A 25,872-nucleotide genomic window follows, 5' to 3' on the forward strand; every position below is an offset into this window, starting at 1 on the left:
TCCCCTCCCCTAGATGGAACAACACTCCTATGGATGAAGCTTTACATTTTGGACACCACGATGTATTTAAAATTCTTCAGGAATATCAGGTCCAATACACGCCGTCAGAGGATTCCAACAACGGAAAGGAGAACCGAACGGTTCATAAAAACCTGGATGGTTTACTATAATCATTCTCAGCTAGATCCTAAGAATCAAATCACTTACCTATTTAATTGTGGTGTACATAAGTAATTGAAGAGCGTGTGTGTTTCTATCTGATAGTGGTATATATTTTACAGAAGTCTCTGTTACTTCAGTGTTATGTTACAGGAGTTTCTATACGCACAGGACAAATCCAATCTCTCAAAACCAACAAAACCAACTAAATCTCCCTCCATAATGTGAGCAATATTACCTCATGCTGCATATAATTGATGTATAAAGATATTTAGCTGTGGCTTTACTGTGCACTACTTAATTTATTTTTGTGTTCTATGTGAACTCGAGTCTGTGGTCAGGATTTTATTTTTTTTGGCTATATTTTTGTTTCTCTAGCCCTCTGTTTCCAGTATGGCTGAGATGAGCCAGAGTACTGTCAGGTATGAGCGTCAGTGAGGGTTTGCAAAAGTTGAGGATGCTGATGTAGATTTAGGCTGGGTGTGTTAAGTAAAAATCTGCACTTACTTTAGAAAAAAAAAAAAAGAAAAAGAAAAAAGAAAACAAATTTCCACACAAGCTTGTTTACATAATATAAATATCAAAAGAGTATATAGGTGATGGTTGTCTATGGTCTTAGGCTTGTTCTCAGAGATAGTCTTGTCAGGGAATTTGTTTTAAGGTTTGTTTGACCAAATAGTGTAGGAGAATGTGACCTGTAACATCTACCAATGTTTAGATTTTTTTTAGTGTTTTTTTTTTTTTTTCCTTAAAGCATTTTTTTTCTAGCCTCCCTCCTCTCTCCCTGTTCAGCTGCTAAAGTACTTCCCCTGTAGCAGGGGAAAGCGGGTGCTTCCACTCCATGCAGCCGTGCTCCTTGCAGGTATATTTGCACTACAGCGAGCCTTGAGCAGCTGCACATCCCCCTTTTGGGCTCACGCTTCGCTCTTGGCAGTTGCACCAGGACCCAGTGAGGGGGATGTAGGCATGTGAAAGGCAAAATACTAAACCAAATACTACAGGAAATCTGACTAAATTTAAGCTTACGATGAGGAACACGGATGCAGTTAAACAGCTTTAAGGAGCAGAGAGCCAATCAAAAGCGTGAGCAGAGCAGGAGATAAGCCAAATTTTGGGAATGTTCTCGCACTCCCATCAGCCAAGGAGCAGGATGTTAGGCAGTAGGATTACAGGAGCACAACTGGACAGTTCCTTTGGTGGTGAGCTGTGGCGTTTGTTGTCTTACTGCTGAGGGCAGCTTGGCAGGTGCTGTCGTGGGAAGTGTAGATGCGGATGTTTTGTTTGCAGAGCTATGGTGTTAGGGCCGTTCCCTATCCCACGTGCAGCTGTTTTTACCAACACTGTGGCATGAAGCCTCCCAAGTGATCAGCGATGTAAAGAGTTTGACTTTGTTGGCTGTAGATTTTAAGCCAGAATTGTTTAACACAGAGATCTGTGCTTAAGAATAGCTTAAATAGCTAATTTGATGCCAGCACAAAACATACAAGTCAGTAGTAGATCTTGAAGTTCAAACTTTGTGTTTAGGCACCAAAATTCTCTTGAAACTGATGCCTGAATTCTTTCTAGATTGGGCCAAGCACTTTATAAAGGTGACCAGAACCACATCATCTTCCTTTTGCAAGTGGGGAAACTAAGGCATAGAGAGAAGTAACTTCAGAATGGCCCAGCAGGTCAGTCTAGCTGAGAACAAATCCTGTTGAGTTCCTGCACAGTCCTCTACTCGCTATGCCATACTGCCTCCTACAGGAAGGGAAAATCCAAAGGGAAAAGTGCTTGATACTCATCACAAGCGGCGACTGTCTTCGTGATGATGAAATCTTGGCTGAATCTGAGTCTGAAGCCCTGAAATCACCTTTCCAAGCTGGCTGGCGTGGTTATCAAACACTTTTTCTCACGAATCTTACAGCTCTTAAGCTGCGTCTTTTTTTTTCTCCTCTCTGAATATCAGCTATTTTTCTGAAGGCTTTTAACATCTCTTAACCTCTTCTCTTCACATCCTGTGTCACAGCCACCTTAGTTTTAATCAATAATGAAATCAAATGGCCTTTGGCTCTTTAATGAGCCCCATTGGTCACTGAATACCACGAGGCCTCTCCTCTGCTGCACCCCACACTAAATCCCCAAATGCTTTCTCTGGCAACAGATCTATTAACTCTAGTATAGAGGAGTAGAGATTTTCAGATGGACTACAGTATTCTGTATCTCAATGCTAATATTATTTCTGTTTTCCTATAAAAACCTATCCTTCAGCTTCTCAGAAAAATACCTGATTTAGTTTTTTAACTGAAATTTGCATTGCTCAAGCAGGCGTCTTTAAAAGGTAGGTATATTGTATAACACACAAACGTACAAAACCTTCAGAGGCAGCATTTTGACTGAGTTAACATAAAGATCATGGCTGTCCCAGAGCTTAATGCTTTCCCGAATCATACGGAGTGCTTTTAGCCAGTTTTAGCTTCAGTGCATTTTTGCTGGCTAGCTTTAGTATTTTCTCGGTGTGAGAAGATGCGTTATTTCGTAATGTCCGATTAAGCAGTGCAGCTATTTAGACATGGCGTTATTGGTAACTATATGCAGTACATTGATTTGGCTGTTTATCATTCATGATGCTGACATGTAGCTTTCAACGTAAGTAGCTTTCGGTTATCTTATCAACTACTGACTTCCTTATGCTCCAAAGAAGATTCCCCACACTTCTGGTTTCGTCATATATGTTTCTTCTGTATCACAAACTAAATAGTTAAGCTAACTTAATGCTTTGTACTCAGAAATATTGTGATAGTCTTAGCATTAATTAGCCTATCTTTGTGAACAAAACGTATTGTACCGGATTTTTTTGCTTCAGAGCTGGACTATCAGTGACTATACTTCTTGGCAGTGTACTTCTGGTCATTGTAACTGACTAGGCTGATCTTGACTTCTAGATTCTGTATTGTGGGGAACAGACAGTGATGAATGTACTTCTAGCAGTTTCCCATGAGTGAATCTAAACTTGAGCTGTACTGGTTCTGAAAATGAAAGCTATTTATTTTAAGAAATAAGATCCAGATAGTGTTGCTTTTTACAGCATAATAAATGGAAATACCAAGGTGGTGGTGGTGGTTGTTTTTTATTGGTTTTCTGTGTGACTGCCATGGAAATACAAGCCTCTGGTCAGGGGGGAGGCTGTCCAAGAAAACCTGCTCTGGTCATTTCTGTTATGCAAAGCTTATAAGAAATAAGAATTAATTAGCTGTTCTAGTTTGTTTGTTTGTTTGTTTTAACCTACACTTCTAGAGCTCTCATTTCCTTTGCTTTTTGTTGATGCTGAAATTCTTAAGTGGATCGGCCATATGCCCTCAGAGCTCTAGCCTTCCCTTGCCTACTCCCCAATCCTTCACCTCACCGTTTTATTTATTTTTTTTCTGGCTGTGTAATGTGATGTGTAAAAGCCTGAGTCATGAGAGAAGGGATTGCGTCACCTGATAGCCACAGAGAAAAACGATGCACTAGTGGGCCAGCTTGACAGATCACAAAGTTCAACGGTAGGTCAACTATTTTGAAACATACAGTACTGACAGGCACAACATTATTAGAATAGAAATAGCCAAAACCCATGAAGAAGGACATTACATTTATTTAAAATGGCAAATTAATGCTCCATTGGAAAAAAAAATGCTTTGGGACTACTGGCCATGTAAAGACGAAGTTATGAATAAGGCTGTTTTAAGTCTCACAAGAATTTGGTGGCTAAAAACTGAAGTTTAAAAATAATGCAAATAGACTGCTGCATATAGAACATTGGTACAAGGTATAGCTCGGAGAAAAAAATACCTGATCCTATATTACAATGAAGGCTCACGTTCAGCTATTCATGCTAAGACTAAAGCATTAGGTCACCAGTTGTGATACTCTGTTAGCCTCAGTAACCTAGGGTACCAAAAGTAAGACAGTTTAACAATACTTTCCGTTTAAGTACATACTTGGCTTGCTGTAGGCCCTTCCAATTTTCTTTCCCTGGAGCTTTTGCAGGGGTGGGTTGGTCTTCCTGGGCAGAACACACTAAACTGAACTAGTTGGTTATTTCCTAAGAAGCAGCCGATCAATTCAGCATAGCTGGATGGTTGCAAAGCAGCTACGTTGGTCACTGCTGCCCTCCTAGGCACTGGGCAGGGATAGCAGGAGGGCCAGAAGCTGCACTAGCACCTCTACCTGAACATGGGTGATCCAGCACCTGTGCCCTGGAGCCCTTCTGTGAGGCTGCATGCTAATTAGCAGTCTGGACTAATACCTGCCCTTAGTGCAAGAGTCCACTGCTTAAGACAACCTTGCATCTTAATTGAGTTGTTAATTATCTTCAAACATGCTGAAAACCAAATCTGTTCCTCCTCTGACAGAAGCACGATTTTATGCCTTAGGTACTAAAGATAGCATACCCTGCTGCTATTACTCGGTATAGTTTTTCATATAGTTTTTCACTTTCCTGTGCCCTCTCCCTAATTGCAAACTCACTTAGCAAAGCTTGTTGAGTCTTCCAGCTCTTCAGCAATTAAGTGCCCAGTTTCATAGTACAGGAGAAAATTAAGTTCCATTCCACCTGGCATGTTTTACTGTAAAAGCCACCAGTGACCGGATCCTCACTGTGGTTAATTAAGCACAGTGAGTAAAAACAAACCAATTTTTTTTTACTCTAGGTTCTTGTTTTGTCTGATAGTGCTGCCAGACACTGACTGCAATCTGCAAGCTTTAGGCTTGATTGTATACGTTGAGCTGCAAGCTCAGCATGTGCCAATAGAGCTTCAAGGTGTTTTCCTAAGTGCTCTTTATGTGAAAGATTGTGCAAAACATCCTACTCAAGAAGATTCTGCTGTAAGAAACAAGCAAAAATTAAACGTGGATAACGTTTTTTGGCTTACATTTTCCTGCAGAGCAGTAAGCCATGCTTCTATAAAAGAAACCTAGGTCAGACTTCAGTATCATACAGATTCAGTGTGGCATGCATACCTGCAGCACATTTCTCCCCTTTCTGTGATGCAGAAAAAGATTCAAAGCTGTCAAAGTTCTTCAGAAGCAGAAGGTGCAAGCGTTCTGAACAGAGAGTCTCTGCAAAAGAACTAGCTTTCCTCCGAAATCCTTTCATGTACAGCCAACTCCTTTAAACGTTCCATTTACCAAATTCACTTAAATGCACGTTTCTCCCCCTCGCTCTTGTGAGGACCCCTCATTCTTATCCTTCTCTCTTCCTTTGCCCTGGCACAGTATGCTGTCACTGGGACGTTCTTTAATGAAACTTAAAAATTGTGTGTATTAAAACTTAAAACTTTAATGAAACCAAAATTGTGCGTATACGGAGCCTACGCAGACTGCTGTTTGTATTCCCACTAGTTAAAAATTACTACCGTGGACCTTCAGGTTGAGAAACGTATGCTTTGAATTACCCAGGGCCTTCCCAAAGAATTGGAGTGAAGCTTGTCACCAAGTCATTGACTGTAGAGCAGGATGCATAAGCTAATCAGCTGGTTAAGGTTAATGATGCAGTCAAAAGCTCAACCTTTAAGTTGAATATGCTGAACACATCTGCAACAAGGAAAGGACATGTCAATTACACAAGCTCAGAAAAGCCCCCGTGCTCTAAAGCCTTTGCTGACTGTGGAGCACAGTGAGGTCTTCCCCAAATACCCTAAGGTGTGACTCTGGTGCTCAAACTGCTGTGGGGTGGGTTTGGGTGGGAAAGTCATCCCTTAATTTAGCTTTATTTTTTTTCCCTTTAGCGTAACAAAAAGCTAATACAGGTCTGTTAACAGGCACTACCTTACAGGTACAGCAGTACCTACTCCAGCTTCCCTCCCTACCCCCATCGCCACATGGACGACAACATTATTATTCCTTTCTCCCTCCTGTAAGGGGAAGGGGAAATGTTTTGGAAGCTTTGCTTTGCTGTTCCTTCACACCTATCCCCACCGAAAAGTGGAAACATCAACTTAGAGCAACCAAGTTTAACTCTCAGTTCCCAGTTTCCCTTCACGTATTTGAAGAGAAGCGTTTGGAAGTGGCAGCTTGTGGCAGCTGGCTGATGTATTTTTGAATGGGGAGGAGAGGAGTGAGGGGAGGAATGCAAGTTTAGCTAAATCTTCCCCCAAAAGGCTGGTTTATGATGTGTACCACAGTGTCAATCTCCGCCGGACCCACCATCCGAGACACCTCATCGAACTCTTCAGGAGACATGGGCAGCAGATTTTCTGGAGACTGGAGCCTGGAGGGGTGGCTAAAAGGAAGAAAACAACAGGGATAAATGATCAACCTGCACTGAAGAAGTCAGGCACAGCTGGGCTACCGTGGCTGGCTCAGAGTCCAGAAGTTCCACTCATGGGCCCTCTAGAGAAGACCTAGCCGAAATGTACCATGCTTTGCAAAGCAAGCGTGGCTTTCAGTGAACAACAGGGATACGTGGTGATCTACATTCTAGTCGAATGAGCCCAACAAGTGTTTAAGAACTTGCTTTTCATGGCATTATTAGCTAGCGTGACTGCCTACAGCTTTTTTTTGAATGTAAAAGTGTCAATTGTTTCAATGACAGCAGTTCATGAATGTGGCGTGATCACATCCTCAGAGAGGAAAGATTTGTTAGGGGCACCTTATAAATATGAAGATAGGTGAACTACAGCTGGAAAATTATGCTCAGTTCCTAGAAATCCAAACTTACACTTCAGAAACAGAGATTAACTCGGTCTTGATGTAGCCGTTTCCCTTGGGACCGTCCAAATCCATAGGCTCTGGGGCTTTAATGAGAGAAAAAAAAAAAAAAAAGCTTGTTTTTTTTATCAGGTTTAACTCCCATTGCCATCTTTGTTCCAAATAAAGCTTGTGACCCTAATAATACACAGGTCTTGTGTATTTTATAGCACTATGGTTAGTTCATTTCACTTTTAGTCAGATTTTGCTTTTCCCTATTGACACTGGGAAATGAAACCTCCCCTACAGCTTCACGTACTGATCCACACAGCCAGTCTCAGTGTAGTGCAAGAGTCAAATATGACTCGTGGTTCCAGCTGTTAGTGGGAACCCACGTCTCTAAATATGCCACAGGCAAACAAAACTGAATTAGAGGGCCAGAGCCATCTTTTTGAGCTGATCAGAACTTGTGTTGTTCCTCTTTAAAAACAGGTGCCTTAACCTACTGAAGCTCAGGTGCTTCTTCGTCTGAGCAGCACTCAAACACGGGTTAGGCTGCCAAGATGTTCAATCCAACTGCTGCCCTTCCCTTCTATGCCACGGGAGTTACCCAGCTCCCACCCACCTCACGAACAGACACGCTTATGCTACGTGAACCGCTTATAGCACTCACCCTCCTTAGGCCTGGAGTAGTATTTGCCAAAGGCGTTGTCTTTGGGAATATCTGGGTACAGAAATCTCAGTGGGTTCTCAGGAATGTTCTCAGCTGCCATCACTTTGTAGTTGCGAATGATATCAGGGAAGGTAACAGCAGAGAGCTCCTTCTTGGTGTACGGTTCTACTGAATGGAACTGGGGCTCTAGAGGTGAGAAGAAATGACTCTTAAAGGTGGCTTCAAAGCTTGTTCTAAAACTGTCCAAAGCTGCAGGTCAAGTGAGCAAAAGGCTTACTTCCGAAGTGAGCACACCAGTTCTGAGGGGTGCTCGTTGAAGCTGTGCTGCCTTACCCACCTTCTGCCAGCTGATGCCATTCAAGCTCTATTGCCTATTAGAAACTTTGACCCTAACACACCACTGGGGCTCTTAGGAAAGATAGAGACACATAAAAGCCTTCCTGAAAGCCTCAAATGCTATCACCCTGTTTTATATTTTCAAAAACAAAAATTCAGTTTTTGGATGCCTCAGGTATGAAGGCAACAAGGAGAAAGAAAAAAGAGGTGATGCAAGTACACTCAGCACTTGCTTCCCCAGCTGCTACAGGTCTTGGGCTTATCCAAGTTAAATGTCAGCTGCAGAATCCTGGCAGGTGGGGTTGGTTTAAGCAGTGTGATAAGGGAGGTTATATCTTCTTGCAGCTTTAGAGCCTTTAGGCTTCCCTGAAAGATGGTGAGAGAAGTGGCCTGGCTCGTGGTGGTGTCAAGCTGTTTGACCATTCCTGGAGGAAGGAGAACTGCAAGGAAAATGAGGTAAGCAAATACAGGGCTCCTCTGGGAAGAACAAGAGAAGGAAGGAACAAACCAGACAGACAATGAGTTAAAGAAAGATGTTTAAGAAAAGAAGTTGCATACAAGATGAAGTAGGGCAGAGAACAATAGTCCAGGGGACTGAATGAGGCTGTGGTGAACAATTCCCAGGAGAGAAAGAGCTGGTGGGGAAGGTGATACAGGGCTAGAGAGAGGGAGAGAGGCACAGGTTTGTGTGTGTCTGTACACAGCCCAGGTGGTTTGTCCTCAACAAACTTCTATGTTAGAAGCAGTACTGGGGAAGTTTTAATAGTTCTGCTTAATCAATTGCATGGCTTATGAACTGTACCCAGTAAGGCAGGGATCTACTGTGGTTTGTGGCCTGCAGCTGTCTGGTGGTGAATTGCATTGGTTCTCTGTGTGAAAGAGACAAGCATAAAGACTAGGCATTCTGATGTAAGCATGTGTTTTGAAGATCAAGGCGTTCTCTGTTACCAACTTACCGTTTTGAGATCCTTCTACCCAAGTAAATGTGATTGCTCCCTCTCTGCTGCTCTCGCTGAACCTTAGTAAGAATGTTCCTGGACTCTGGTCCTTCAACAGAGCGCGCTCCTTCTCTTTACTGATGAATCCCATGATGCAGCTGTAATGTCAAAAAGAAAAAGGCTGTGCTGGTCCAGCTAGACAAACTAAAAAGCTTTTGTCACTTTAAAGAACTGAAGTATTTATGAGAGCCTCATAGAAAGCTTTGTCCTGTAACAGCTGGGAGGCGAGCAGGGCTGGAGCTGCCCTGTGGAAGCCATGAATCACCTCTGCTCTTCTCATCATTCGTCCTTTTGCCTGGTGGCTTCTCCAACCATTTTTCTGAGCTCGCAATATATACATATATGTATATTTTCTATCAAAACTAGGCTGTGGAGATAAAGTCAAGTTATGTGTACGCAATATGGTCAAATGCTAGATAGCAATTTTAACTTTAAAATTGTATTATGGATCAGTTATTTTTCCTCTTTGGCTGATGAAACAAAGCTTGCTAGCTACCAGATTGCATCCATACATTTGAGTGATTCATTTTATTCCTTGTGCTTATCTTCTAGATCACTTGTTAAGCTTGTGTGAGACTTCTACCACAAAAATATATTATGCTTGGCACATTTTTTGTGTGGAAGTAATTTGAAAAAATACAAAACAGGCTGGCCTGGACAGATACTGGGAGGGAGTTGTACAAGCCAGCAATAGGTCAGAACTCTGATCAAGCACCCTGTTGTGTGTGCTTTTTTTTTTTTTTTTTTTTTTAAAAGTCAGAATTTCTTTGCACTGTTAATTCCTCAAAGTACTTTGTTAATAACAACAAAATTTTGAGAAATAGCTGTGCTTCTGTGTATTGCTAGGGAAAATACTCTTTGCATAGTCTACTAAATAAGCATGATTTTGTTTAGAAACTTCAGGTGTCTTATTCTGTCTTCTAAATAGCGTGCTGCATGTAACAGATATGTTCTGTGGGTAAGAAGTGTGCTCTGTGTAACGAGTCTTCTGCCTTCCTATCCCTCATGTATGAAGAAAGGCAATTGTTCTTGTAGCTTTAATGCTTAGCAATGTGCATGCAAGGGGAGCCTGTGAAGTTGTGTTGTGGTCTTGTCATCCGCTCGTTTTGTTTTTGGCAGTACAACAAGGTTTAGACTGAACTCCTCTGGAACTAGGACATAATAATTTGAAGTCTGTTGAATGCAATAAGAGCAAGGCTGCAGACTTGTGGGATACTCCGCAGCACGTGAGCTGTTAACAGCATTTCGTAATGTCAGAGCCTAGCTTAAATAACCAACTAGAGTGCACAGTTGTCACTGTGGTCGGGCCTGTTTCTGGCAGAAGTTACTTCTGAAATTAGCAATACCAGAACTCAAGGTTTGCTAAAATAGTATTAGAGGATAAATGGAACTCATTTTCAATTTTGCATGGTCTTACTACTCCGTTGGTAAAGCCTCCTTTCTGCACTGGTATTGCAGACAGTCTGGCTGCTGCCACCTACAGGACACTCACAAGTACTGTTTGTGGGTGTCTTTTTTTTATTTTTAAGATGGACGATCACTTTATGTGTTATACTTTGTAGTTTAGTCTTCCCTGATAAATACAAAAGAGGCTCTGTTCTGTGGTGTGGGAAGAACCTGCTTATGGTGGAAGAGACTACTTAAAGAGGCAAAAAAAAAAAAAAGAAAAAAAAACACTGAATATTCAGAGCCCTTCTCTTTCTGTGACTTCCTCACTGCTAGAAATTGGTTGCCTCAGGACTTTGTGAGTTGCACTCGATTTGATCCCAAGTGTCAGTACAAACAATCTCACAACCTGATGATGCGATTTTTAACCCGAGTGAAAGCTTTGAGGCAATGACCACGCCTTTGTTAACTTCATTCAGGTCTTACCCATCATTCCAGAGACACAGGAGATGTTTCTTAATAAGCTCCAGAATTCCCTCAATCCACAGCCAAAAAGGGAAATTTTTGTCATTTATATTTTCCTGAAATTCAGAGGTAGGGTGGGGGGGAGGAGAATGGGGAAAATGAAGCATGAGTTTTGTTAAATGGAGAGGAAGCAAGCTCTCAGTCTCAGTGCTATCATCTTCCTGCTCTTGCATGTTTCTCCCCTTTTCTTCTCCATCACCCCCATATTCTTCTCTTTATGATTTTCCCCTCCTTTCTGTGCCCCTATTAAAGAACAACAGAAACTACTGGCAATGAGTCATGTGCTGAATCTTAAGGCAAGAGGCAGTGAGAGAGAAACCTACAGTACCCACAGATGTACCTAGTTAACTCTTGGGCAACTAACTATGCTGGTTTAAGAACACAGGACAGGATCTGGTTCTGGCCTGGGCAGGAATAAATAAATAAAATTCTCTGTTTTTAAACTGAGTTCATACCTTGCAGAATCTTGTCCAAGGAATAAGACCATCATGAGATCCTCCACTCGTTGGCCCTGAACAGAATAAATGGGCATCAGTCATGTTCCGTAAGGTACTTAAAAAGGCTGAAAGGAAGTGACTTAGAGCAGCAAGTTCTGAGTGGTAACTTGCAGCTCTGAAGTGGTGAGCTAAGAAAGGAAAGAAATGGAAAGCTACTGCAGAGAGCTTGCAGAGGCCCCCTCTGAAGAAGTTCATGGCATGAGACTGACCAAATGTGGCCCCCAGAGTGCAAGGCAAACCTTGCCTAATGGGAACTAACTCATTCTGGTTTTCTACACTGTACTACACCTAGTATGCACCAGTTAGTTCTCTTCCTGGAAGCATTTTGGGAAAAAAATCTCTTCTACAGCAACCTGTAAGCTTTATGTAGAAATTGAACAGACCTTGCAATTTTTTTTTTTTTTCCCTGAGATTAAGAACTTCTCTGTTCTCAGCTCTGGTGACTTGTCGGCTTTTAACCTAGGAACTCTGGCTCCTGGGTCCGCCTCAACCATGGGTTCTTCTCATTCCTGTTGTAATTACTCCCTCTCCTTGTTTTAATGTCAGTGTTTCATAATTGCATCAAAACGTCCAAGAAAATCCTATGCCATGACTACAGTAGCTTTGTGGACCCTGACAGTCTTCAGGGCACAATTCTTTCCAATACAGGCCAAGCTATGAATTTCAATAAAGACAGAAATCAGCTTTTCCCTCTCTTTTTCTTTAAAAACAAATTGGTCTAAGGAAGCTTGTTTCTGATACTGCAAATATTAGAGACCAAGAAATCAATGTTCACATCACAAAAGCAGTAGGTGAGTCATATCCTGGCACCCTGTTAGATTCTACATCCCCTTGCATTAAAGGATCCTGAATACATTGTGTTCAACTTCGGGGATATTTTTTTTCAGTGATGAAATAGTTTTAGCTGCAGAGATGAGACTTAAATAGCATCCTTACTGTGACAAAGTTCTGAAATACAAGTTGACCATAGGAATGTCAGGGGTTGCTTTGTCTTCATTATGATTAATCAGCCTAGCTAAAAGTCTGTAAGGACACCCATTTTTAAAGGTAACCTATTTAAATTAAGGAGGTTGTTTTTTGTCAGATCTTATGTCTGGGAAATTAGGGAAAGGGAATTAAAGAGTCTGGAATGTTGTACTTGATACCTAAACTTCCTAAAGCCAAATCCCTTGAAATATAAATGCTTTCTGAAACCTAAGGAATACAGGAATATACTGAATCAATGGTATTTTTATCCTGAGTCCACTACACAAAGTCAGTAGCTGTGATGGGTACCCTGTCTATCAGGCAAACGGACCAGGAGTTTGGAGAACAAAACCCATGGCCGACGATGCTTATACTAAGGATTCTGGCCTGGGAGACGTTTCATTTGGCATCTCTTAATAGTTTCATAGTGCCTGTGCTTTGGTATGGCAACTCTGTGTATGCAGCATAAATGTTCCCTGTAGCTGGGGACAGGTGTATCAATAAATGTTTACTATGTATGTTTAGAACTTCTTCAACAGGCAGATGTAGCTCCAGCCAGCAATGCCCTGTTGCATGAACTCCTAGGATAGAACTGCAGATTTTTTTTCATGACCTGACCTTCCTTTGCAAACTCTATGAAGTGGAAAGCTAGAAAACATTGTATTGCTACAGTGTGATATTGTATAAGAGGAAAAGGCTTGAGAGGAAGTGAAAACTTAAAACAGATTGCAGAAAACATGAACTTGCTTCAATTCAAACTGGCCATCTGCTTGTTCAATGGAACTAAAAGGCTTAAAGTGATAGAAGCAGACCATACCAAGTAGCTTCTCTCCCAGCATGCTCAACTGATCTGCATTAAGGCCTCTCTTTGTCACAGAGGAAAACTGCCAGCTCAGAACTTCAGAAAGTTTCGACCACTTTGCATAAGGTGGATTCAGAAAGAAGGACAAGTTCTAGAATGGAAGGGAAAAATACAACGTACAGTTAGTAAACATTAACTTTGGAATGCCACTTGAGTTCATGAAGGTGCAGTGCCTAAACAAATGCAGATGTGAGAATGAATGTCAGCTTGAGACAACCCTTAAAACCAGACTGCTATTCTGATGGGGACTCTTTACTGGGAAGAGCAGTTTCTGGGACTCTGCTTTGGGTAGGCCTTCTCCCAGTGGGTCAGATTGCCAGATCCCAGGGTTTGCATTTTTGCATGTTTATTTGGCTTCTCACTGTGTATACTGAATACAATTAATAAATTCCCTTTGTGGGTTCCAAACACTGGGTGGGGTAGGGTCAGTAAGTCATTCTGCCTCCCTCTCTATGCCCAAAAGCTGTTAGCAGTCATCTGCACGGCAAAAATGTAGCAGCCACTTGCATGCAACTGATGCTTAAAATCTACATTAATACAATTTCAGGAACTGTTTCTACAGAGGTAGAAAGGGTTTTCGTTTTGCAAATACCTTGGGGTCAGTAGACAGCATGTTGAACCATAAGATAGAAGCCCATCCGCTTGGAAGCTGGCTCACGTTTGAGATCACGACAATGGGAAGGGACGTGGTCTGAAAGGGGGAGAGGAGAAAACACGTCAAGACTATCCTGCATCCTTGCTGAAGTCCTTCTTTATAGTACCCTCAAACCTGTTTCCATCTTAATTCCCTGCTTGTACCCTTTTAATTGTCACCATAAGTGACAGAGGAAGCTAATTCCATCTCTTTCATTTAAGACATACCTCAAGGTCTATTACTAAGCCAGGCTGGCACAGCTGTGTCTCAAAACTCAGGGAGTGAAGTTCTTCTGTCACGATGAGAGGACCCTTTGAAGAAGGAAAAAATAAGAAAATCTTTCAGGCACTGAAAATTGCTGGAGGGGAGGGGAATGGGTTTATTATGGGAGAACCCTTTTCTCTGAAGTTGCTTGTTTTGGGACACTCCTTGCTCTGGACTTTGGAGATGGTTTACAGCCCACAGTTAAGTGATAACGCTAACTTCATAAAACTGCATATTATAACGGGTACTTTCTAAGCATCTCTCCTTTGCGGCTGCTACCAAAAGCCACAAAGATTTCTAATTGCTGGAAAGGCCCGTTAAAGCTAGATGCCAATGAGAAAGAGTTGAGAGGAATCATTCCGGCGGTAGTTGTCATTTGCAGACATCTCCTACGTAGATAACTTCTTAGAAAAGCTGAACTCTACTGGTAGTCTGTCTCTGTGTGTTTCTTCATGGGGCTGAGTGGAGCATTGTCTTAAAATGTTTGAATGTCATCTTGGTGTTGTGCAAAAGCTTTATGAACAAGACTAGTGTTGCATACCTCATTCGTTCTGTTTCCTGCGTTTTTCTGTTCTTTCAGTTGCTGCAAACAAACAAACAAAGCTGTCACTCATTTACCTCTTTCACAACTGAAAGCAGTAGCGGATGCAAATTGCTTGTGTGCTGTAGCTGCTCAACTGCATGTCAACTTGCTGCACCAGTGTCTGATTCTGTTTGTTTCGAAGCTGTGAAAGCATTATAACGTATACTACTCTTTTATAAAGCATTCAGCCGTGAAAGCAGGTACTGTGTCTTTATATAAGAGGCCTTATAGCAACAGAAGCAGTATGAAATCAGCAAGGATCAGATAAAACACTGGTTTATCAAAAGTACACCTCTGAATTGAACAAAACTCTGAACACTAGTAGTGTACGTTCTCGACAGCGAAGGGAGACTTCTATGTTATCAGGTTCAAGACCTGCATTTTTTCCTTTCCTGTTGTAATGATGAAACCAATCTGATTTACTTCGTAATCTGCAAATCAGCTGTCTTATAGTCTCTTGAAGGCACTGAATTTCTTGTAGCTGCTCCCTCTTAGACAATTTTCCTCTTCCAATGCCAAATACCTTTAAATTACTCTCTGCTTCTCTGTCTATGGACCCTCCCCTGAAAAGCCCAAAAGAGTTCTAGGCTTCTTTCTCTTACTCCTCCAACATGCTCATTACAGGATAAGCTGTATGGCAGCAAATACTTGTCGTTGAAATAGGGCCAGAAAGGCAGTCAGCAAGAAGCATTTCAGCTGAACCAGGCCAAAGATTTTGAAGAGATGTTTGTTCACAGTTCTTTTTTTTTTTTTTTACAAAAGTAAACGCTGACTTCAATAATAAAAGCAAATTGCCTACTTCCTACCACGCCCTCTGCCCACACAATTAAATGGATGTGTCAATGAAAGAAAAAATCCCCTACCAAATGCCTGAACTCTGCTGCTAGACTTCCGTTAGTAGATTCTTCCATGTTCATTACTTTTGTGTTTGTTCCCAGAATATTAAATTTCCTGAACCTTCACAAAGAAAAAAGAATTAGAGGTCTGAAATCCATTGAAAGAACCCAATGCTAGTATATCAAACTGCGATGCTACATACCCTTTGACTGAGTTCTTCTCGCTTACATCTCTGTCAAAAAAAAAAAAATAAAATAAAGATTCTGCCACAGACACAGCAAATCTGTTTTTTAATAGCCGACTGAGAACTGCTAAAATGCTTCTGTGAAATCTGTTGTGCAAGAGAGTCGATTGGTTCAAGCAGTCAAAACAAACATTGCCTTACACAAGCTATCTTTTTACTGAGGTTCACTTTTTTTTCATGGGTGCCTAGGTTTTAACCCTTGCTCTGAAATTCGATATACTTCCTATAAGTCTGTTTTCAAAGCATATCACTTGTTGAAGAAATCAGTGCACCGATTAAATCAGTTCTCCCACCACTCACAATTTTACTGAATTGCTTTATCTGGTACACTTCTCAAAGCCTCTGCTTCCAAATAAGAATTTCTTTTCTTTTCATCCACTCCATGCTAGTTTTTGGACCCTAGAGCTGTTTCAAGTGAAAAGAAAGGACCCTGAAGACTCAAATAGGAAGACAAATTCCTTTTGTGCCTTTATAGCCACTGTTGTGACTTAGGAGAGTCTGTTACACTTCCATGCCCTTAAAGCAAGAGTTAAATTCACCCAAACTATGTTGTTTATGAAGAGCTGAGCTTGCTTGTGAAAGTTCAGGTAGAAGCCATTATCTATTACTCTAAGATCTCACTAGTTGAAAACATGTTAAAGGGAGAAAGTTTATACCTCTAATGCAAGACAGCTTTAGGATTGCCAGAGTCCTTACTACGGGCTGTCCAAAACACAGGGTATTCTAAAGACAACTGAAGAGCAGGGAAGCTGTATGTGCCTGGAGACAGAGTTCAATCCTATGCTTTCAGCTCTGCTTTCTGTGCAAGCACAAGTGAAACATCTGCAGCAGAGAAAAGCGGTTCAGCAGCGCACATGCTGACCAAGCGCTGTTCTGTGCCCAGGCTGATCTAGCAGTAGTGAGCTTTCCTCAGCACGCATGAACATGGCTGGCAGTAAGAACTGGAGGCCTTCCATCCCTTGTGACATCTCCCAAAACTGGGGAGAAAGACTTAGACTAAGGGCGCAGGGGAAGGATGTGCCTATTGTGATGGAGAACCAGCCTACTCCTGGCCTACTCCAACACTTACTTAATCTGGCTGCCTTCTGGATTTCTGAACATGAGGCCTGCTTTGCTTTCTCATAGAGAAGAACGAGAAAAATACAACATACTTATCAAACAAAACTTTCACTTTCAGGTTGTAGTTCAGTTCCTGCAATTTCACCAGCAATCTGCAAAGAGATTTAAAAAAAAAAAAAAAGATGACTGCAACTACAAAAGACAGCTGCTCTGATGTAGTGCTGCTTATCACAGGTGTATTTGAGCAGCACAGCTCAGGAACATGTATGGGCCCCAAGCTCACTCTGTACAAGGTAATGTGCAGTGACAGTATAAATTAGCAGTCTGTAGAACTGATCCCAGTTCCTGCTTTAGAGGTAAAAATAGATTGGCAAATGGGTTACTTTGCATGGAAAAAATAGCCTGCATATATCTGATCTACTATCTGCTTGTATTTCTCAGACACTCGATCGTCACCACACCTGGTAAAGGGTAAAACCTGAATGCAAGTTAAGCTTAGATAGAAGACGTCCCCCTGCCACTTGGCACTTTGCTCATCCCCTTGACCTCAGCACTTGGGCTACTGTGTAATGTGTGCCACCCCCCCAGCTGTAGGAAGCCAACAAAACGAAAAACTGCCTGCAAAAGAAGGGAAAAACATACCTGAGCTTCACAGTGAACTGTACGCCTGTCTTAAGGACTAACGGCCTCTGAGGGTGGGTTGGCATGCAAGGCTGTCTCTCTACTACGAAGGAGCTATGGAAAGAATAGATTAAAGGCAATTTGATTTATCAGTGTTTTCTTTAAGGTATATGAAGCTACACACAAAACAAATCTCAAAAGAATGATGATTTCCTAGTAGTACTGCCCACTAATTCATTCTGTTTCAATGGATACCGAGTTCTGTGTGGCTTTCTTTTTGCTCGTTTCAGCAGGCCTAGGAATGTTTAAAGCGTAAAGTGACTTTGTGAGCCATTCGTGCATTTAGGAAACACAGCCCTTAGGTAGGACGGAGTGCTATCTCAGACTTCCCTGAAATCAAACTGTGTGTAAACACTGATGCAACTCACATAATCCAAATGAGGAGTGTTGCTTCACTTGCTATTTTCAGCTTGCTAAATTCTTGTGCTTGGTGTTGTAACACACACCCAAGAGCTAGATAAACTATCTGGGGATTCAGTGAGGGCTACCTGACACCACAACGCAAATTCCTGTACAGATGCACCCCAAACTGTGTCTGTAGGTGCCTTTTGTAAGCACAAACCCTGAAGTGTTTCTATTAGCAAGTCCTTTGGAAACCCAAGTCTCAGCCCCTGCACAGGGGGTTACATGCTGGATCTAAGGCCCTGCTCTTATCTGCTAGTTTCAAGTCTTCTGCAGCATGAGTTGTCACGTACTGTATGCTACAGAATGGGACTTGGATCTTACACGTAGCATCTACCAACTACGGTAACTTGCATCACAGATGCTAGAGGGTAGGGTTGGTCTCCCTGTGTTGGAGACAGACAAGATGCATCCAGACACAAAAGGGTGGAGAATCTAGTGTGTATTTATCTTGGGCATAGCTTGGTGGGGCTGGATTCACAAGGTGGCTTGTAGGGCTGCAGCTGAAATCAAGAAATGGATTGACAGACGAGGAGCTTGATCTATGTAATTAATGCATGTTGTAGCAAGCTCCTGCTGACTTACAGGATGCCAGGTCACAAACCCTTTCCACAGGCCTAAACCTGTGGAAAGGTGAAGCAGGATAAATCTCAAAAGAAATGGTTACTTAATGTTTGTAACAAACATAGGAAAACCTCAGAAAAGGCAAAGTTAGTGCGCCTGAAATCCTGAGCAAACAGAAGGGAAGATTCCATCCATTCATTCACAGTTGCAAAAAGACCCTTCTTGTCCGTTACCTCTGGATAAGCTGTTTGAAAAGACTGTGTGTTCGGTCCTGCAGAACTTGTTTGTTTTTTGTGATGGGATCAGGGTCGTAAGTAAGCTTCTGCTCCAGTTCCTCAAGCTTTTTGAGCTGCTGCCGAACTTGCTGCAGGCTTTCAGCAACAATGGTGAACCTACAAGTACAGGGTGTCATTACTTTTAGCATGTTTTTTGTGTTGTAATAATGCTGAGACACCAGCGAGGTAACTGTCTCTAAGGAGCATGCAGTACACAAAGAACACTTTTGCATTGGAAATGTGGTGAAGTGTAAAAAAAATAAAATAAAAATAAATCAGTGGCGTGTAGTTACGCTGTGACAGAATGAAAGCATGTAACATAAATAATCAGCGTATTTGACAGATCTGGTGCTCCTTCATAACACGCTTCAAGCGTTTGGCCAACACAGTCCTTGTCTGGAGACTTACCAGTTCTGTAGCTGGTCAAGGCAGGCATTGGGTGGGCCACCAATACATGCGGTCTGTTGCCTGTGTTTCCACTCCACCAGCTCCTCATTAATGAGAGCACTCTGTGTGTGCTCTGTGGTGTTCAACAGCTGTATTATCTTGTTCACCACTTCCTATAGGGAATGTTAAATTACCCTGTTTATTAAAAATCTTTAATACAAAAAATCTAAGTGCTGTTTTAGCTAGTGCTGTGTCTTGTAAAACTTTGCAAGGACCTCAGAGTAATACTTTCTACCAGCAGAAGATGTTTCCCATAACATCTACTTCTTTTTAGCTGTAGTATTTGCTAGATTAAGTGGAGAAATTATGCATATTCAGTATTCCAAAGAGCCAGTGTCCCAAGTGTATATTTGGGACGACCCAGTGCTTGCTGGAGACTTCAGCACTGCAATAAGAGTGAGCAGCACACTTAACTAAAACATAGCTGTAAATATCTTAGTTGCTTTTTCCTCAAAAATGTGATTATTCATACTGTGTTAATTCCTCTCGTTCCTGTAGCTTTACCTAACAGTTTGATAAAGAAAGGTCGCTAGAAGAGAAATATAACTGCTTAGTGATGTTCTAGATTTCCATGAAGGATTGAGCGAACAAAATCCAGCTTGAAGTGAGAGCAGAAAAAAATTGCTATGATTTGATAAATCAACCTAATGAAAACGAACATGCATTCAAAATCAAGTGCTGTTGCCTTCTGAAAAGAAACCTAATGCACTACCTTTCTCTTGATGTCAAGTAATAAGAACATCTTCTTGAGATTCATCTGTTCTTTCTTATATTCCTCCTGTGACACACCATTGGGCTCATGCTCTGTAAAAATAAGTCCAAACTGTGAAGCTGAAGCTAAAGAACAGCAGCAGGCCTTGTGAGAACAGAGAAGTAAGCAGGGGGCGAGGGAAACCACCGAGGAAGAGACCCACATGGCTAATGTCAACTGCAGTATATCTGTAAAGTTTAAGGGAGGAAAAATTGGGCCTTCTACATTTTTTTTTCTCCTTTTCTTTCTTTTGAAAGGACTCTCCGCTTAAAGCATCAATACAAGGCAAAGTACCTGATAGGAGTTTGTTTTTGATGTCATTGTTTTAAGTGGAGTTCTTTACGTTCTGTAGATGCTGATTTTTTTTCCCATGCTGACATGAATCACTCATGTTACCTAACCTGGCAACTAAAGTTAACTCGTACTTCAAGGGAGGATATTTATAGCCTTCTGAGAGAAGCCCATGCTGATAGCTCCCATACAGCGGCCCCACTGACCTTAAGTTAGAGGCTCCCATCCACTTGTGGCAGTGCACCAACTACAAAGACCAAGACTAAGGCTCAAGGTAGTAGTCAGCCCTCTTCTAGGGGCTAATCCACTGTAAATTTGTGTTGGAAACCGAAGGGTCTTTTGCTAGTTTGTTTTGAAACTAAGTCCAAAAGATCTATATAACGAACCCTTTGTGTTCAGAGTCTATAGTGTCTGCTATTTCTAGGGGCAAACAGAAGTCAAAGGAATGCTGCATTAGCAAAAAGGCTCTCTTCTAAGAACACATCACGAGAATCCATTTTGGGGAATTTAGGTTTCAGCATAAGGCAGCACTGATGAGGGAGGGACGTGAACAGTAAGTTTGGCTGCATATCATGTAGCTTGGCTTCCTGACATACGACAGGAGGGTTTACTCTTCCGAACTGCATGCAATAAGGCACGTTCTTGATAAATTACTCACCTCTGTTTTGCAAGGTTTTACATTTAAAGTCATATTCATCTTGCACGTCCTCTAATGTCTTGATGTCTTGTTCCACATCCTATGAAGTGTAAATGAAGGTGGCCACAATTACTCAATATTTTCACATGACAGAGTTTAAAGCCAATCACCTTATTTTTACTTGTCACTTTAAAAAATCTTTTATGCACTGGAAGCTTTCCAATGTGCGTGAATCGATTAAAAACTGCTTTAAATACAGCTGTAATCGTACTATACTTACTATAACACTGTTTTTTATAGCCTTAACTTTCGTGTCAAGTTCCTTCTGTTTGTCCAGCATCCCAATCACGGTGTTCTGTACGCTCCCCACTTCCATCTGAGGGAGGCAAGTAGAACAAAACCAGAAATCAAATCTGAGTGAACCAAGAGTAGAGGGGTTTTTTTGTTGTTGTTAATGCTAGTTAGCAGCTTTTGTTAACAAATAGCCTCACAAAGCATTACTTATTCTCATAAGTCGTAGCAAGGTTTTATAGAAGAGTTCAAGTGATTTTGCAAGGACCAGGGAGGATTAAGAAATTCTTTTTCTGTGGTGATGCTGCATTTTTCATTATACCAATGAAAAGCTATAAACACTGTTTTCTTTGCACAAATCCATTCTCCTATTTTGCTTATTTTAATGCATTTTTCTAAATATATTCCAAGAAAACAACCGTGCTGAAGGCTGGATCACATCTATTTTAAATGTTAGATTCATCCATTCAGGCAATGGGGAGAAAAAGGCTAAGAGGGAGAGCAAGGTAGCTTGGTGTACAGGCCAATGGGATAACCTCTTATGTGATTTATTTTTCCTACAGGACAGTAAAATACATTTTAGATCTCAGTATAGCTCCTTTGAAAGCTGGAAGCTTATGGCAGTACTTCACTCAGCAAGAGTTGCAGTAATTTGAAAGACAGGATTTTTGTTCCACGTGTAACGGAAGGGACCTTGAAGATCACCTAGCTCCAACCCCCCAAATCCAATCTAATACTATGTGTATTAGACATGTATTGTTCCTCCAGTGCAGGTCAGCTAGAGAATTTGGCTATAAACTGGTAAAGGTTCCCCATCAGAGCCTTAATCAGGTCACCAGGGCAATCTGAGCACACCCTAATATAGGGGATGTCTTTTTTTTTTTTTATGATGCTTACAATTATGCTTGTTTTGGAAAATGAGAACCTTTACTAAACTTATTGGAAAGCAGAGGTAGGGCATGGTGTTTTACATAGTGCCAATGGTAAGTACAGGAAGATTTGTTTCTTTTTCTAATTTGGACCAGCTGGCATGCTGGAAAGGCAGTTCACACTTTTGTGTCATGAGCCAGAACAGAAACTGACAGCTGTACTACAGCTACAAGGTATTTGGGAGTGGCTTTGCCAGAGTGGCTTTTTGGAGAAGCTATTTTGGACACAGCTGCATTAGGCCCATTGTTGAAAGCCAATGTCCCAGCCTTCTCGAAAGCTTGTTGTAAAGGCAAGTATTTCAGTATTGGAACTTACATGTGCTTGGTTAGTCATCACTTCAGTACTATGTAAGTGGGTTCCATCTAGCTACACAGTCTGCACAACTTTCCCTACTGCAGGATTTTTTTGTGATACAGTTCTTGGAAAGGAAGATGTGACATGCATTGTTAGAACTGATAAGGAAGGGAGAAGTGTATAGATTTACCTATGGTTCAGAAGGAGGAAATGAGATTTTTTTTTTTTTTTTTTAAACAATACTTGAAGGTAACTGGGCAGGGAGAATGCAGCATCCCTTTCTTGGAAAACCACCAAAGCTCAGCTGGTCAGTACAGAGTAAATCGGGAGTAAAATGCAGAAGAAAAAAGCTAGAATCTTGAAGAAATAAGGGAAGCACTGTTGATTAAATAGAAATAGTGCTTGATTTAAAAAAAAAAAAAAAAAAAAAAAAGAAAAAAGATAAGCACATCAGGTCATACTACAGAGGAATTAAAAATAATTTACCTTTTACATTACCAAAGGAATCAGAATTACTTTCTCGCCCTTTCTCCTCTGAATACTTCGTACAGCTCAAACTAACCAGTACGTGCCAGTGTTTACTCTTCCATCTTTAAAAATCATGTTGTGAGGCAAAGCAGAAACAGACTGTTTGCTCTTTGTCTTTTTCCTCTCTCTGTCCCAAATAATAGGAAAGGGCAGATAGGACTGCAGTAGACAGACATCCCAAGACTAACTTACCTGATTAGATAACTGGGCACTGTTCAGTATTTTCCTTTCTTCTTTCAAACAGTTGTAGATGATCATTGCCATGTGTATTGGGTCTTCTTGGAAGTTATCCTGCCATCAGAGACAGGCTATTGTTAAAGTTCAGAAATGTAATCTCTCGTCTTTTCTTTAAACCAATTGGCAAAAAAGTTGTGAATTGAAGCCTTGAGGCACTGGTCATTGTTTGCTCCAAGACTACATGGAGTGCAACTGCTGCAACCATCTAAGAGAAGGGTTTTCTCTGCCTGCTATTTCTCTGTTGGCTTACAAAGAGACCGTGGGACTTGTCTCCAGCCCTTCTCCATTGTTTTGTGCCATTACTGGAAGAAGGCAGAAAATACACTGTAGTCCTAGAGACAGCTTCTCTTCTCTTGGGAGCCACCCTTCCATTCCTTAGAGATGGAGCTGCTGGCTTTGAGCAGCTTGTTCTGGCTTGGTGGGGGCAGCTCTTGCTTGAGGATGTAAAGGGGAGAGGTTTGCTGCCTCTCAGGAACGGAGACGGGGCTGGATGCAAATTCAGTCTTTCTGCTTGACGCAGGTACCAAGCTGAAACATGCTCTAGGCTGAGTACTGCCTTAAGAGCTGCTGAGTTGTGCCAGCCCTCTTGGCTGAGAGGCTGGTCCTGTCTTCAGAAAACACTCCCCCGGGCACCGACCTGCAGTGAGGATAAGCTAAGTGTGTGGGAAATCGGATGTGGAGGAGGCAACTGTGGAAGATCCTCTGGCGCAGAGCCCTGCAGGGAGGACGGGCTGACTGGCTAAGGAAACTAATTAAGTCAAAGAATATGTTCTGCAGTGCCCCCGCTTCCAATCACTCGGTCCATTTCTTTGCCAATACAATACATGCACAGAATTGTTGCCTAACGGCAGGACCCCTGCTATTTGTTGTGATTCTGTAGCTCTATGGCAAGCATTTCTTCCACTGTGTTTCTTCTGCATCTTCTTTTGTCTTGTTAGGACATGAAAGAAACTAACTGGGGAAAGCATGGGGTAAGTGAATGGCATCCATGTAGGTGCTCCAAACAGATGTAGCCAACACCTTACTGACTCCACTTTCTGTTTCGACAACTCCCGAACTGCAACCGTACTCTTACTGAAACTAACTTTCTAACCGTAGCCAATTTAAAACCGAGAGTAGGAATGTTTGAGAACCCTGAATTTAAGTATTCAGAACTCAAAACACTTTGTGAAAAATCCCTCCTGGCAGGGTAGTCTGCTTAGAGACATCCAATCGCAGTACCGAAGCCATTCAAGCAAATACACAGGCACGCGTCCCAGGCATACCTGAAGGTTACGCTTGCTTTTCCTTATGTTGTGCTGCAGCAGAAAGTTGTTTTCTATCAAAAATCGACTGAACTGATCGTCGAGCTGTGACAGCAGGTCATGGAACAGCACCGTAGCAAAAGAGACGTTGTTGGCCGCATGTTCCCTGGAATGATTCAAGGCATGCTTGTGTTAAGTACTTCAGTACTTCCAAGCGGCGTTCAAGAAACGGGTGCAGGAGTACTTCACTATTAACCCCCAGCTCCGGTTGGGATATACGCAAGCAGTAAGAATTACCTTCAAACATAAGCCACTGTTATTCTCTCACCTTCTATTTCACTTTCCTTGACAGAGAAGCGTTCCCTTTGCTCAGGGCTACTGTTGCCACACTCTGTGCGGCTTCATTTACCTGTTCCATGCATTTCAGGAAGCTGAAGGTGACCCTGAGACACGTGCACATTGTTCTACAGTTCTAGAAACACACTCTGCAGAAGCTTTGGAAAAAGTACAAAGCACTGACTAGTGAGAGAGTGAGATGCCAAAAAAACCTGATCTGTCTTAAAACAACTACTTTTGTTAGGGACTAAAGGGGATTATGAGATGGTACATGTTACCCTAAATAGGCTGGGTTCCTGCCTCCCTTTGTGTCCCTCAGCCACACAGCTACTGAAGTGTCCTACCAGCAAAGCTTTCCCTGGCAGCTCGCTTCCCAGCACACGCAGAGTTAGAGGCAGCAGCAAAATACGAGCCCCCTTCTTGTCATGTAACCCGGAGGTCATTTTGGGTGCTTACCAGTCCTGGTTCTCCAGCCACTGTGCCAGGTACTGCCTGATCTCCATGGGGAAGCTGTCATCGTACAGCTGGTGGACTTGCTCCAAGAACTTGGAGTCAAGCTGCTGGAGCTGGTACCACTGAGTCATTCTGGGGAAGGGAGAAAAAATAATAATAATAAAAAAAATAATAATCAGTGTGAGTGATTAATAGCTGAGAGGGACCTCAGCTTTTGGTTAAAAACGAAGGTGCAGGGAGGAGGAGCGCTTCCAGCCGAGAGAAGCGTGTTTTGTTGGGTGGCTGCATGGTGATATTGCACATTGGCTTTGTTTTAATTAAAACAATCGAGACAGAACGGCGAATTAAGGCTCTCGGTGCACTATTTAACGAAAAAGAGCTCCGAGTGGAGCCACCTTTCCTTAAAAAACCGGCACTCTGTTCCCCTGCGCCCCTGGGGCAGCGAGGGGAGGGGCAGGACTTTGCCCGGCGGGCAGCACCTGGGGCCGGCCGCTGAGGGGAGGGAGGCGCGAGGGCCGTTAGCGACCGTTAGTGCCCGTTGGCGGCGCGCACTTACCCGTCGGACGAGGCAGCCCCGCGGCTCCGCTCGCGCCCGCCGCCCGCGCCCACAAATAGCCGCCGGGCCGCGGCCATGGGGGCTCGCGGCGGGGCCAATGGGAGCCCGGCCCCCGCCGCGCCGGCCAATGGGAGCGCGCGCCGGAGCCCTGAGGCCCCGCCCCCTCCCCCCCGTCCTTCCACGCGGATGGGAAGGAGCGGGGCAGGCGGGGGGGCGCGGCGCGCATGCGCGGCCCGGCGCCGCCCCCACGTGACTTCGCGGAAAGGCGGCCGGAGCCCGGC

The 25,872-nt window shown here is 42.6% G+C and overlaps 2 protein-coding genes across 5 annotated transcripts in view; one reads left to right on the top strand and one right to left on the bottom strand.

Moving 5' to 3' along the window:
- GLS (glutaminase) overlaps positions 1-3,247 on the top strand; it is a 52,761-nt gene extending 49,514 nt beyond the window's left edge. For all 3 annotated transcript variants that reach the window (XM_068686548.1, XM_068686547.1, XM_068686545.1), the window contains one exon: positions 14-3,247. In XM_068686548.1, coding sequence (XP_068542649.1) covers positions 14-170 — 157 coding nt within the window. In that variant the 3' untranslated portion in view covers positions 171-3,247. The remainder of the gene's footprint in view (positions 1-13) is intronic.
- STAT1 (signal transducer and activator of transcription 1) lies at positions 503-25,750 on the bottom strand. 2 transcript variants are annotated; one of them, XM_068686543.1, is made up of 24 exons: positions 25,592-25,750; positions 25,039-25,167; positions 24,268-24,412; positions 22,958-23,056; positions 21,003-21,098; positions 20,744-20,822; positions 19,756-19,847; positions 19,005-19,156; positions 18,555-18,713; positions 17,317-17,409; positions 16,767-16,826; positions 15,574-15,603; positions 15,398-15,491; positions 14,493-14,534; positions 13,915-13,998; positions 13,646-13,744; positions 13,009-13,144; positions 11,184-11,239; positions 10,690-10,784; positions 8,776-8,915; positions 7,484-7,669; positions 6,842-6,917; positions 6,328-6,403; positions 503-5,715 (listed from the first exon to the last, which is right to left on the bottom strand). In XM_068686543.1, the coding sequence occupies exons 1-24, from the start codon at positions 25,666-25,668 to the stop codon at positions 5,692-5,694; spliced, it is 2,319 nt and encodes a 772-aa protein (XP_068542644.1). In that variant the 5' UTR covers positions 25,669-25,750; the 3' UTR covers positions 503-5,691. The 2 variants fall into 2 exon arrangements, with proteins under 2 accessions (XP_068542644.1, XP_068542642.1); XM_068686541.1 differs by having other exon boundaries at positions 6,301-6,403.
- Between the last annotated feature and the right edge of the window lie 122 nt (positions 25,751-25,872).

This window comes from Anas acuta, chromosome 6 (genome assembly GCF_963932015.1).
Source record: "Anas acuta chromosome 6, bAnaAcu1.1, whole genome shotgun sequence".
In the NCBI taxonomy this organism is placed as follows: domain Eukaryota; kingdom Metazoa; phylum Chordata; class Aves; order Anseriformes; family Anatidae; genus Anas; species Anas acuta.